The 12,895-nt window shown below is 41.1% G+C and overlaps 1 protein-coding gene across 1 annotated transcript in view; it reads left to right on the top strand.

Annotated features, from left to right (window-relative positions):
* Nucleotides 1-12,895, top strand: part of ALDH6B2 (aldehyde dehydrogenase 6B2) — a 128,873-nt gene that overhangs the window by 48,534 nt on the left and 67,444 nt on the right. Inside the window, exons 6-7 of the mRNA XM_087397523.1 lie at nucleotides 3,594-3,748; nucleotides 3,901-3,964. Coding sequence (XP_087253649.1) covers nucleotides 3,594-3,748; nucleotides 3,901-3,964 — 219 coding nt within the window. The remainder of the gene's footprint in view (nucleotides 1-3,593; nucleotides 3,749-3,900; nucleotides 3,965-12,895) is intronic.

Below are 12,895 nucleotides of genomic sequence, written 5' to 3'. Positions count from 1 at the left end.
TTGAGACAATAAAGTATGTTTTGCAGGGACTTCGTGGGAAATGATGAAATGCAATGTGGTTTTTTGAGACAATAATGTATGTTTTGCTCTAAAACCTCCAGAGCAAGGGTGTCCAGTGTGTGGTCAAGTGAAATGTTTTTGGGGTCATGAGAATCAAGTCATGAAGGGTTTTTTAATTTTGTTTTCCTGAGTCAATGTGCACTTACATGTTACAGGAATTTGATATGTTTTGGTGTCCATGTCACGGGGCTTTTCATGTGTGTGTACGGGGGTGCATGCAAGTCTTAATGTGCATGCTAATGTTGTGGGAATTGTGTGACCAAAGGTCCAAAATGTGCATTTAATGTGCCTTGGGGGATATTTCCATTTTTAATGGAAGAGTGGTAAATTCTACGTGATGACATGGCTGGAAAATCTGGAAGGGAATGTATGCATGCAAGGTGGCTACGTGATCAAGGATTGGGATGCTCTGGCTGATGAGTGGGTTGATACGTGGGATGGTGACTATTGGAGAGTTCTGGAGAACATGGATGAGCGGAAGAGATCAGGTTGGGGGGAGAGAGCGGAAAAGGAAGAGAGAGGAGAGGATCTGCTGGTCGATGAACAGATGGTTCACGGGCTCCAAATTGTTGTACAAGAGCAGTGCGTCAGGGTGTAGAGGGCTGTGACAATCTGAGAGAGCGATTGGGCTGTGTACGGGCTGTCAACGGGGTGTGATGATCTGAAAAAAAAAAAGCACAGGGCTGATGGGCTGTTAGCTGAGCGAAGAGCTGTAGTATGGAAGAGAAGAGACAGGCTGACGATTAGCTGAGCGGAGAGCTAACGGGCTGATTGACATGAAGTACGAGTCGCTTATTTTTTTTGGGCTGTGGGTTTGTTACCTTTAATCACGCACTAAAGAGTTTGTGTGTTCCTGTGTGTGTTCTAGTCAGATTGTGTGGGAGATTGACTAGTTATTTGTGTGCTCTGGATACCTGCTCTATAAGCTCATCATCTAAGAGCCCACATTGCAGCTGATCCCTATGAAGTCTCAGCTATCTGACGTGGTGAAGTACATAATTCCTGGTTGTCTTTCCTTTTTTTTCCTTATCAACGTGTCACACACACATTCACTCACCATCTCACTCACTCAAGGGTAGCCAATCAGATGCGAGCCATGGACAAAAAGTGTTGAGCATCAGGAGAAGGGTCAAACTAGAGAAGCATCTTCATTTGCAAGGAGTACCTGCAGAGGATAAACGAAGGGTGATTTGATGTGGAAAAGGCTAAAGCTGTTTCAAGCAGGTGATGCGCATATGGAACAGTAGTTAATCATATGCTGGTTCATTGATTGGTAATCCTCCCCTCCCAAAGAGTGCCTAGTTGGATGGAACCAACTACAAGCTCAAAAGGTGGGGGTAGTATTGTGGGGACTGAAAAGTGTCCAAGAGACAACTTTGGGAGCTATGATGAAAAGCCAACCGGCTCATATTCTCATAAATCTGAGTACCAGAAACATGAAAACACTAGTTGAAGCTTGGAAGATATTGCAAACCAGCTATGCAAATGCTAGTACGTAAAAAGTCTTAGTCACTGACAGACAATTGAGTAGGTTTAGAATGCGATAAGGTCAGCCCCGCGCAAAAGATGATTAGTAGTAATACTCTCACCGCATAGGAGCCTGCAGCAGCGAGCGGAGGTCCAATAGGAAGGGACGGACATGATTCTGTTGAAAGAATCTTGGGACCGAAGCGGGGGACTGAAGACAAGAAGTAGGAGCTGCAGAACGGGCAGTTGCGTGGAAGGTGGTGGGGCGAGGGACGTAAAGGAAACGGTTTTTGAAAAGGGAGGAGGGGCCATTTGAATCAACTCAAAGACCTGATAGATCAACCAGCAAAGCAGGGTGAGAAGATGCCTGATCAACAAGTAGTTGATCTTCTTCTCAATAGTCTTCCATACTTATGGGAGAAGTTTGTAACCATGCTCTCTTACAGAGAGCATCCTTCCACTAAGAGAGTCCAAAGTTGACTTTTCATTGCTAACTAAAGTGCCAGACTCCTCTGCTGAAGTATGCTGTATAAATGTCATGGTCTCTTCTTCTTGACGAGTTTTTCAATTGTTTGATCTAGTCTTCTTCTTTGTCCTCATAGTTGTTGATAGTTTTGTTTACAAGATCCTTTTATTTGGGATTTTTATGGGTAGTCCAAAACTCCACAACTGCAAAGTTTTGGTGATATTGACTGATTAAGTATCAAAGATACTGGCAGTACAAGAAGCAAACAAAATTCTTTTTTATCAATGAGTTTATGTGCATGCAATAGTATGTAAATTGATTTGGCTTGAAAATTTACTTGGTAATCTTGGCACAGCACAAGAGGGTGCAGTTTGTATTGGTTCTGACAATCAATCACACATTGCTTTCACCAAGAAACCTCTGGATCATTCCTTCCCCCCCCCCCCAAAAAAAAACAAAAAACTATTAATGCTTGAAAAAACCGACGATATAAGTCAGAAGACCATGGGTTTCTAATCGTGGAAGAAATGCTAGGAAAAAGAATTGGTTGTTAACCAGCCTGTTTTGAGAGAATTGAGCTCACTACCTGAAATAGGGGCTAGCAACCAGGGTGGAGGACAATATATCCAATGAATGCCTCACTCCATGAATACATAAAAGACACATGTAGGCCAAGCCTTGCAAAAAGCGCCCAGCTCTTAGCGGTCGTACGAGATCCTAACATCCCTTGTTGCCATATGGCGGACAAGGTATAGATGATGTCTTGCTGGATAGCAACTAGGGTGGCTATTGGGGGCATGTGGCAGCCTCTCATCACAAAACTACATCGGGTGTATATTCCAAGCAATGATGCTAGACACCGTATCCCATAAGCGATCCTCTGGCAATGGCATAGGATGCTATCAGGAAGGAGGCGATACGGTCTGGCCTCCATCCGAAAGACCCGGTGACATTGGATCTTGTAAGATGGAGGGGTCGGATCAATGGAGAAGGCATGCTCCCCCTCGCTTAAGTAGGCAGCCATACCCAAAGTGAAGTCGTGCTGCATCCTTTGTGTCCTACCAACAATTTGGAGGGCCCCCATCCAAATCCTCACAAGGGCTTTTTGTTTGGTTATTATTTTTTTGGTGGGCTGGTGGGCTTTGAATTGCCATCTGATGGTCCCCAAGTGCACCTTTTTCATCTCGTTTGTGAGAGCAAAGCTTATTTTTCTTATTTCCACACCACTGCTGAGTGTTTGGACCAACCGGGAATAACATTTGACTCTCTTGTAAATCAGTAGCTAAGTTGTGGGCACCCCTTTTTAATGGTGGTTCATATTGCATGCCATATTTAACACACTTGAAAACTCTCAGTGCTTTATTGCAAACACATTGAATTTTCCGTCTTTGTAGTTTGAGGATAAGATTTGCAGACTTTCGTCTTAGGTGGTCTTCATCTTTGTTTGTTTTGTTAGGCATACATAGCATCTGGCTGAAGGTAACAATACAGGCAGTTTCAGACAATACAGGCAGTTTACCATTTTGCAATTGATTAGGTTCAAATGTATTTATGAGATCTACATGACAAATTTCAGACTTTTGAAATTGCAAAATTGCAGAGGTAGTTGAACATGCCTGCAACATTTGTAGTCTGCAAATGGGAGAGTTTGTCGAAAATGTATCAACTGGGATAGACACATACAGCATTAGACAACCGCTGGGTGTCTGTGCTGGCATCTGCCCGTTCAATTTTCCTGCCATGATACCGCTTTGGGTACGAGCAATAGATAGACTTGTCTTATTGAGTTTCTGATGCAGTGCTCTTCAGAAGTTTTGAAGATAGTGATAAGAAATGTATCTCATATCTGGGTATGTTATGTACATGAAAAAACTTAGAACTGTTTTGATCTGGATGAACTGTTGCAGATGTTTCCCATTGCTGTCGCTTGTGGCAATACATTTGTATTGAAACCTTCTGAGAAAGATCCAGGTACACTTCCGTGATCAAGACCTACATGCCTGGCTGTTGTATAAGAATTTTGATGCTTATTCAAATAGAAGGGACTGTAAATTCTGGGATCGTTGTATATTCTTGCGTGATGGAGTTTATGGTTTTCGACCTTATAGTGACTATCATGAGATGGTGGTGTTTTTAGAGGATGAGTTTGGGCATGTTCCTGGATTCATATTCTTGCTATTACGTGATTGAGCTCCATTCCTATTTGCCCAATACCTGGCCTATGTATTTTAAGTAGCAGGCCCATGGAAATTGTTATTGTCTTTCTTGATTTCTTTGTGTTATGATGCGTTGCATTTTTCATGGCCCCCTACAACATAGTTTCCCATCCAACACGCTGAGCGTGGATGTGAGTCGTCTTGATGGAAATGCATCTGCAATGCTTTGAAATGCAAATTCATGTGTTCTCTTAGGTTTCTGAAATTGCCATATGATAAAAGCTTGATTGTTGCTTGTGCTTAGTGCTTAGGCTCGTGTATCTAAGTGATCAGAATGTAAGTTTATTAACTAAAACACACTCAAATATAATTGGTTGAACTAAGGGTTATTATCTAACACGCCAAGGCCCAATATACAGGTGCTACGATACCAGTGAATGTAGAAGCCCTAATGAATCAGTTGTTACATCACCTGATAATCTTTGGCTTGGTTTATACAACAATTGAAAGCAAAAAAGCTAAAACCAATGAAAAGCTAAAAACAGCTTTTTGATTTTGATTTATGTAGATACTTTTGAATTAAATAAATATTCCAACCCAAATACATTTAAATAAATTAGGAAGAAATTATAGCATTTTCATTAATTAAGGATTAATATTTCTTGTAAAATTTTGTCTCACGACCCCTCTATCTAATAGGCCTAGAACAAAAAGGATATCCTAGGCTTGCTAGGCATATATCTCATGCTAGATAACTCAGATTATACCCAAAGCAAAACCTGCAGTTAGGGCTCGTGTATTTAAGTGATCAGAATGTAAGTTTATTAACTAAAACACACTCAAATATAATTGGTTGAACTAAGGGTTATTATCTAACCAACCAAGGCCCAATATACAGGTGCTACGATACCAGTGAATGTAGAAGCCCTAATGAATCAGTACCGATATGGCTTCTAGCAGCTGTCTTACAAGTAGATTAGGCAATTGTTACCTGCCAGCTCTTTAAATTGAATGTTTTTTTGCTGGATCATCCATGGGTATTTGGAGAGGAATCTAATTTGCACGTGCAACATAATATGTACATATATCTGAGGCATGCAATTTATTTGTATTAAAATGTACATACCATAGATGTTATATACGGCATGCAATTCGTGTGTGAGTACTTTGAGCTACTCTTTTGCAAGAGACCATCATTTTTCCATGGAATATTTATTCTCCATTCTCAGCTCATTTATCTACTATTATTGTTTTGCACAAGTTTACTGTGTTAGTTCTTGTTTCAGGATTTCGCACACTCAGCCAGCTATCTTCATCAAATCCAATGTATTGGTCATCTTCAGCTACACAATTCTGCCTTTACCACGGTCTTCACCATGGTACTTGTTATAGTGATGGCACCTTTTGCTTGGGTAGCCACAGTGACAATTCTTATGGTAATCAACCAATCACATTTGACGGCAAGATGTTGGGCGCTAGTGCATGGGCTCAGTTTAACTATATGTGGGGTTATATTACAACCCCTAGGCCAATAGGGCTTGGTCCATTTCTTACCATAACACCCTCCACCTGTCTGCGCGGCCGCATGAGATTGGGATGCTCTGCACATCCATAGAGTTTCGGTACTGATTCATTAGGGCTTCTACATTCATTGGTATCGTAGCACCTGTATATTGGGCCTTGGTGTGTTTGATAATAACCCTTAGTTCAACCAATTATATTTGAGTGTGTTTTAGTTAATAAACTTACATTCTGATCACTTAAATACACGAGCCCTAACTGCAGGTTTTGCTTTGGGTATAATCTGAGTTATCTAGCATGAGATATATGCCTAGCAAGCCTAGGATATCCTTTTTGTTTTAGGCCTATTAGATAGAGGGGTCGTGAGACAAAATTTTACAAGAAATATTAATCCTTAATTAATGAAAATGCTATAATTTCTTCCTAATTTATTTAAATGTATTTGGGTTGGAATATTTATTTAATTCAAAAGTATCTACATAAATCAAAATCAAAAAGCTGTTTTTAGCTTTTCATTGGTTTTAGCTTTTTTGCTTTCAATTGTTGTGTAAGCCAAGCCAGAGATTCTCAGGTGATGTAACAACTGCCTCTCCTCATCCTCCATGCTAGTTCCTATGGGCCTCCCTTCAATCCCAAATGCAATGTTGAACAGACTGGAGATCTGAGGTCTACACCAAAAGCCTGCCTCTAGGTGTTGATCGGGAGTCCACATGCTGGAATAGCCAGAAAAACATGGAAATCTAGCTCTTCCAGTAGGATCTCCAAAGTCGTCCTAAAAAATGAGTGTGTATGGGTAGAGCGATGGTACGGTCTTCCAATGTTGTTCTGTGGGTGGCTATCCACTGCATGCTCCAAATCTGGCCTTGTGTGTCATTTTTGACGATGTGGTTGAAGGAGTGTGTTTTATAGAGATGTATCAATCTATTGCCACTCTCTAGGATCACATGGTAGGTGTTGGATTGGGTATCTATCATAAACCCAAAGATGACATGGATTATTTATGACGAGATGGGTGAGGATCGATGTACCACTGGTCATCACGATCGAACCATTCTGATCGAATGGAGAATATCATCCACAATTGGCTCCTTGGCTGTCAGTCTGACTAGTTTCCAACCCTCTACAACCTTTTAAAGGGTTGTCTCTCCTCCCTAGTGCCAAAGGATGTAGATAACTTGTAAAGGAACACTTGTGCCTTAGAAGACAGAAGATGTATATCCTCCATGATCCATCTGATGTACCTCTAAGGCCAGTCAAGGGGTATAGCTGCATCAATCTATAGGGTGTGTCTGTGAGCGCTTTGCAAGCCTTGAGTGAGTGTGTGATGCTCGGGTGAGGGTATATCCCTGAAGGCTCTCTAAGCATCCACAATGGCAGTTGGTTCCCTCTCCTATCAGATGTACCTTCAGTAGCCTAGTGGATGTCCTAATTCATCAACAAAAAGCTCATTCCACATGATGCGATATTTGTCCCTCTCATCGTCAGTCTGAGTGTGAACTCGTGAAATGGATGCTGTGATCTTTTGCCAGGCTTTAATGATTGCTGTTAAGAGGGGAAAGGAGAAGAGTCTGTTGTGGGCATTCGTGAAGATCCATTGACATCCAATCACTGCCTCTGTGGGAAGTGCACATCTGAGTTTTCTAAGTGAAAACATCGTTTCAAGGCTTACTGTCAGAAAGGAATTCTCAAACAACTAACTTGCCTAGCAAGGCTCTGCACTGGATGTCAGTGTTCACTCGAGGCCTTCCTCATGTGTAGGCAAGGTAATAGCTTTTGCTTTATATAGCTAGTTATCTCTCTCGTCCACCATAGCCAATGCTTTCTAAAAGTTCTGTAGTCTGCTCAACAGTACAACTTCTGGAGGGTCTACAGTCTCTGTCAGTCTGACCGACCCGCATGGCGCACTATATAACAGTTGCCCTCCTTTTCTTGAGATTAATCCAATTTCAGTGCTCACATTTCTAGATCACCATCTAAGCTCTCTCTTGAGAGCGTACAGATGGACAGCAGCAGCCATCGGTTGTATCAGCAGTTTTGGTATATCAAGATTTTTAATTCTCTTTATGTTTCTATTATGTACTTGTTTTTCGTTGTCAAATTGTACTGCGTCGTCTTTCCTTTCAATAGATTTCTACTTTGGATTGAGGGTACTCACGGTATTGATGGAAGAAGTGATTATGAAAGTGTATACAGGGGAAGTTGGAAGTTGGACAGGATACATGAGACCCTACATTTCATCTTGATGTTGGACTCTGATGTGGCATCTATGAACAGTTTCCAATTGTTTTTCTCCATCTTTGGCTAACCGCAGGGATACCTTGACACTTGCTTTTATGCCCGATTCACTCTTTACTAGTTTCCATTTTGGCTCCAATGTCCGTAAATGAAAGTAGTCGATGCATCCCCGCATTCGCACATGGCACACTTTACCTGTACCTATTCTGATTGGAAGGAAGTTGACAGTTCATATTCAGGGGGACTCGTATGTGTTGGACTTCTTGCAGACATGGATGCCATCTTGAGACAATCGTGGTGCTATTAAAAGCAGTCTCTTTATGACTACCATGGTAGACAATTTTGCTCTAATTTCACGATCGAGAGGTAGTACGCCAGCAGGAGTCTCAAGAGGTGTTATTGCTATCATAGGTCATGTTCAGGTTCAAACAGTTTTCAAAAGTGCGTTAGTTCTTATTTGGTACTTTTACAAGAGTTAGATAAGGTGGGTAACGAGATAGCTTGTTTATGAAAATACAATTTCTAGATGAGTTGTATTCCTTCCCAAGATTTGCCTGCAATTTACCAATTGAGAGACCCTAGGATAGACTTGATATCAAGAAGTACTCCATCGATGATACAGGCATTTAGAGCACAACAAGATGACATTTAGAAACAATTGCAAGTGTTGCTTGAGAATGGATTAGTATGTCCCAGTAGTTCTGTATTGTGTTCTTCAATATTGTTCTCTTTGAAGAAGGATGGATCATGGAGAATGTGCAGGTCCATCGACCCTTGCCTCGAGATTCTTTTGCTAGAGAAAAGGAGAAGAAGCCTAAGTATGTGCAGTTCTAGCTTAATGTTGGGATGCACATCTCAGTCTGGTGAACTATTTAGAAGCCTACTGTGTGACTACTATGGAAGCATACTTGCGTGATGGTTCCAACTGAAGAGAACGTTAGAAGTACCTCTTTCTTGGGCTGAGTTCAATTTGAAATTCACTGAGCAGTTCTTGAAGGAGCTGGAAGAGTTTGCAAATTTCTTCAAACTCGAAAGGCTTGTAATGCAAGGAAAAGGATTGGAAGCGCATATCAATGAGTTTATTCTGTTACAATGTAAGGCTCCTTCATTTTCTGATGAGACTATTAGAATGAGGTTTTCACAAAATCATATCCCTTGAGGATGTGGTTCGCTTTGCAAAGACGTATAACTTCACCATCGTGTCGCGTGGTGACAAAGGCGCACCTGGTGGGTCGTCAAAAAGTAATTTCAAAGACCACCATCAAAACAACCATGCCAAGAGGCCCTATACGAACACAACAAGTGCTGCAAACTTTCCATGAACGCAATAGTGGAGAGACTCAAGACACTCATCAAAGGACAAGGAAGGATCCCGCTACTATAATTGTTACAAGGCTGTTTACATCATGAAAAGGTGTATCTTTGTAGCCCCTAAAAATAACATTGATCAGGGGAAAGGTGAAGCGGTGGATATGGCTGAAGTCTCCATGTCAAGTATGCCTGCTAAAAGTTCCAGCATTGACTTGTATCTACGGAAGACTTGCGACAGTTGTGGTTTGTTTATGTTGATGTTTGGTCGGCATGATTTGTTAATCATGCATGGAATTAATAGATGCTATGTGAATGTTCATTTTGATAATGTTGGTACTTACAACGTCATCGATATGTCATTGGGGAAGGAATTGGATGTGTCCATGGTGGGTACTAATTCCAAAATATGGGATCAAAGGGTGCCCATGGCATCCTTATGTATTCAAGAGTATGAAGACACACTTTCTTTTCATATCTTGAATATGAGTTGCATTGATGTGTTGCTTGGTAAAGAATGGTGCTTCGATAGGGACCGGGATGTAGATTATGTGGCCTATATGTATTTTTATATACGAATGGCGCGCCACTCAATTTGATCACTGATCTTAGTGGCCCCGTGGCAAATTTTGTTCTCCACGAGCTGATAATAAAGACAAGCAACTTCTTCTCTATTATTTCCTACCTCTATGGAAGTGTAAATTTGTTGCTCACATGTTTTTCAAAATTGAAAGCAGCTGCAAGCTGAACATGTCTTATTTTTAGTGCATTAAGGAAGCAATATGTTAAGAAAATTCTAATAATCTGGAAGCTGCCAATCTTTGATATAGAAGACTCATTCGGTGGACTTGGAATGTCGTCTAGTGGACTCTGGACGTAGTAGCTGCTTGTGGACTCTAGCCAATGTATCCTATCCACTACTAGAGTCCCTTGTAGACTGCCATATCATGCTGCAATTTCAGATTCTTGAACTGATTGGGAAGTACCTGTGAGACCTTAAGTGGATTCTGAAGAGTCATAACTACTCTAAAGTTTGCTAGCTGAACTTTCAGATGTTTTTGCATGTGAGTCATCTATGGTCTTCCATCTCAAAGTGTTGTGGACCATAAGATAACAGATTCTTCCTGGATCTCAAGTGACTTTCAATCAGCCGCATAGGCTGAGCCGTAAGGAAGAAAATGAAATAACCTGGTAATTATCGGGGTGTGGAACATATTTGTCCTGATAAATCTCCCTGAGGGCACCAGTCATTTTGGTAGGAAAAAGACATGGTGCCATGTGTATGTGCGTGGACTAAAAACATCTGAATAAAGTGACCGTTAAAGATAAATATCGTTTACCTTGGATGGATGACTTCAGATATTGTTTGCATGGTGCAACATATGTCACCAAGCTTGATTTACGTACAGGATACCAAATCTATATTAGAAAAGAGGATGTCTTTAAGATGGGATTTTGTATACAATATAGATATTATGAATTCTTGTTCTGCCATACAGACACATTAATGTGCCTGCTACGTTCAACATATGATGAACAATAGATTTTGTCCATATTTTGGGAAGTTTGTTATCTTGTTTCGGGATGGCATAACTGTGTATGTCTAACATATACAAAACCTGAAGGAAGTTTTAATACCTTTGGAGGGAGGTTCTATAGGCAAAGACGTCTAAGTGGGAGTTCTTAAAACGTGAACTATTATCTCTTAGTCACATTATCTTTGTTGACGGTATTTGTATTGACTGTGAACAGGTTCAGAGCCAACGAGTGGCCAATTTATGCATTGTCATGAATATGAAATCCTTTTTAGGATTGACCGAGTTTTTTAAGACTTACATCTGTGATTGTGCTACCCCTATCCAATCTTTTGAAGGGAGGAGAAAAACAAATCTTACAAAATATAGACCTGCTGTTTGGATGGATACTCTGAAGCATGCTTTGAAGAGGTGAAGCATGACTATTGCATCTATGTTACACGCTGTGGATCCAAGTAAACCATTCATGGTTGAGATGGGTGCCAGGGCATTTTGACTAAGTTCATCAAACGCTAACACTAATACATTTCAAATATCCTATGCATGAAAAGGAGCTTTTTGTTGTAATTCATGAAAGAAGACATGGGAGGCTTGCTAGACAACGGTGTCCTCCACACATAGGTAGGAATAGATGCGCGCGCGCACACACACATACACACTCTTTTTTTTTGGGGGTGAAATCTTTGATTGATTATATTATATGAGTAGCAGCCTCAAAATAAGGTGCTACAATTACATCAACTGAAAATTTCAGTATATGCCAAAAAGACCTCATGATCTATGCATCAGGTCTGCAAGCAATCAAAGAAAGATTGCTGCAAAGAACGCCTAAAAAAGCCAAACAGAGAGAAAGTAGGATCACCAAAGACTTTACAATTCCTATATGTCCATAAAGTCTATAGTGCCCAGTAGCGAACCCAAACGAAGAAAAGATGAAACTCTGGTCTGGATGGATGAAACCCAAATAGCCAGAAGAACTTTCCAAACGGAACAGATGGGAATCTCGCTCGCAGACACTGTCGAAGTAGATCAAAAAATTCACGAGAGCACGGAAAATGCCAAAACAAGTGAGGCATAGTCTCCGAAGAAGCAGAACGTCTGTGGCAAAGTGCAGGAGCAATGTGTCGATGAGCTAATAGCTATCCAGATGGAAACACTCCCAAAAGAACTCACTAAAAGAAAACCTGTTGCCGAAGCGGTACTTTATAAGCCCAAAGTTGCTGTAATCTTTTCCTGCACCACTTGGCTCGGCGATGCATTCGCCAAACAGAATCACCTCTCTCTGAAACCCAAGGTTGAGGCAAAAGGATTTTATACATTGCAGGTACAGTAATTTGAGATAGCCTCAAAGGACGAGAAGAGGATCTAGGAGAGGTCAAAGTCCAATCTTCCAGCATAGAAGTAATTTGTCGCCACAAAGGACGATAATGAGAGCCCAATCCATATGTAGTGCCTGCTAGAGAAAAGGGGAGCACAGTGCCAGCATCATTTATAACATCAGCAACTGAGGTGATGCCTTTAAACGAGACAAAGTAGGAATGTCGAGGTTCTTGTAAAGCCCATGGAGGCTGAAAGACTTTTGACCAATGAATGCTTTCAGCTTCACAAAATTCCCAAGCAAAGATTCCTGTCCATTCCATTCCAGATCAGAAAGAACATGCTTCCAATCAAGAAGCAAGCGGGAGACAAAAGGGCAGCCAGGCAAAGTGCCATCAATGCAACCAAAAAAGAAATCCCAGTGATCGAGTTGCCAATGACCAAACGTAGAAATACTGATATGAGTGACTAGAGTCCTAATCATAAGAGCCCAAGGTTGATCACCTTGTCAGAAATTGCAGCAACATTTTTCCCCTGTGGGCAAGAATATGCACATGAATATCCATGATGTTCAATCCACCATGCTTCTTGGTAGAACAAATGTGATGCATCGAAAGCAGCCTGAGACTTTTTCTGCCATGTTTGGATTGCCAGAAGATTTCCATAAAGACAGACATGAAAAATGTAAGATCTGCCTTAGTGAACATGATTAATGGCAAGTAAAATTGAATATATGCCACAAGGATGGACTGCACTATTCGAAGATGAATGTGCAAAGGCCAGGTTGCCAGTTTCCAATACTCAAGCTTTTTTCGAAGCTTAGCCAAAAC

This window comes from Dipteris shenzhenensis, chromosome 26 (genome assembly GCF_047967505.1).
Source record: "Dipteris shenzhenensis isolate YYH24624 ecotype China chromosome 26, Dip_SZ_1.0, whole genome shotgun sequence".
NCBI lineage: Eukaryota > Viridiplantae > Streptophyta > Polypodiopsida > Gleicheniales > Dipteridaceae > Dipteris > Dipteris shenzhenensis.
The sequence above is the reverse complement of the archived record's forward strand: the minus strand, read 5'-3'. Positions and strand labels throughout refer to the sequence as shown.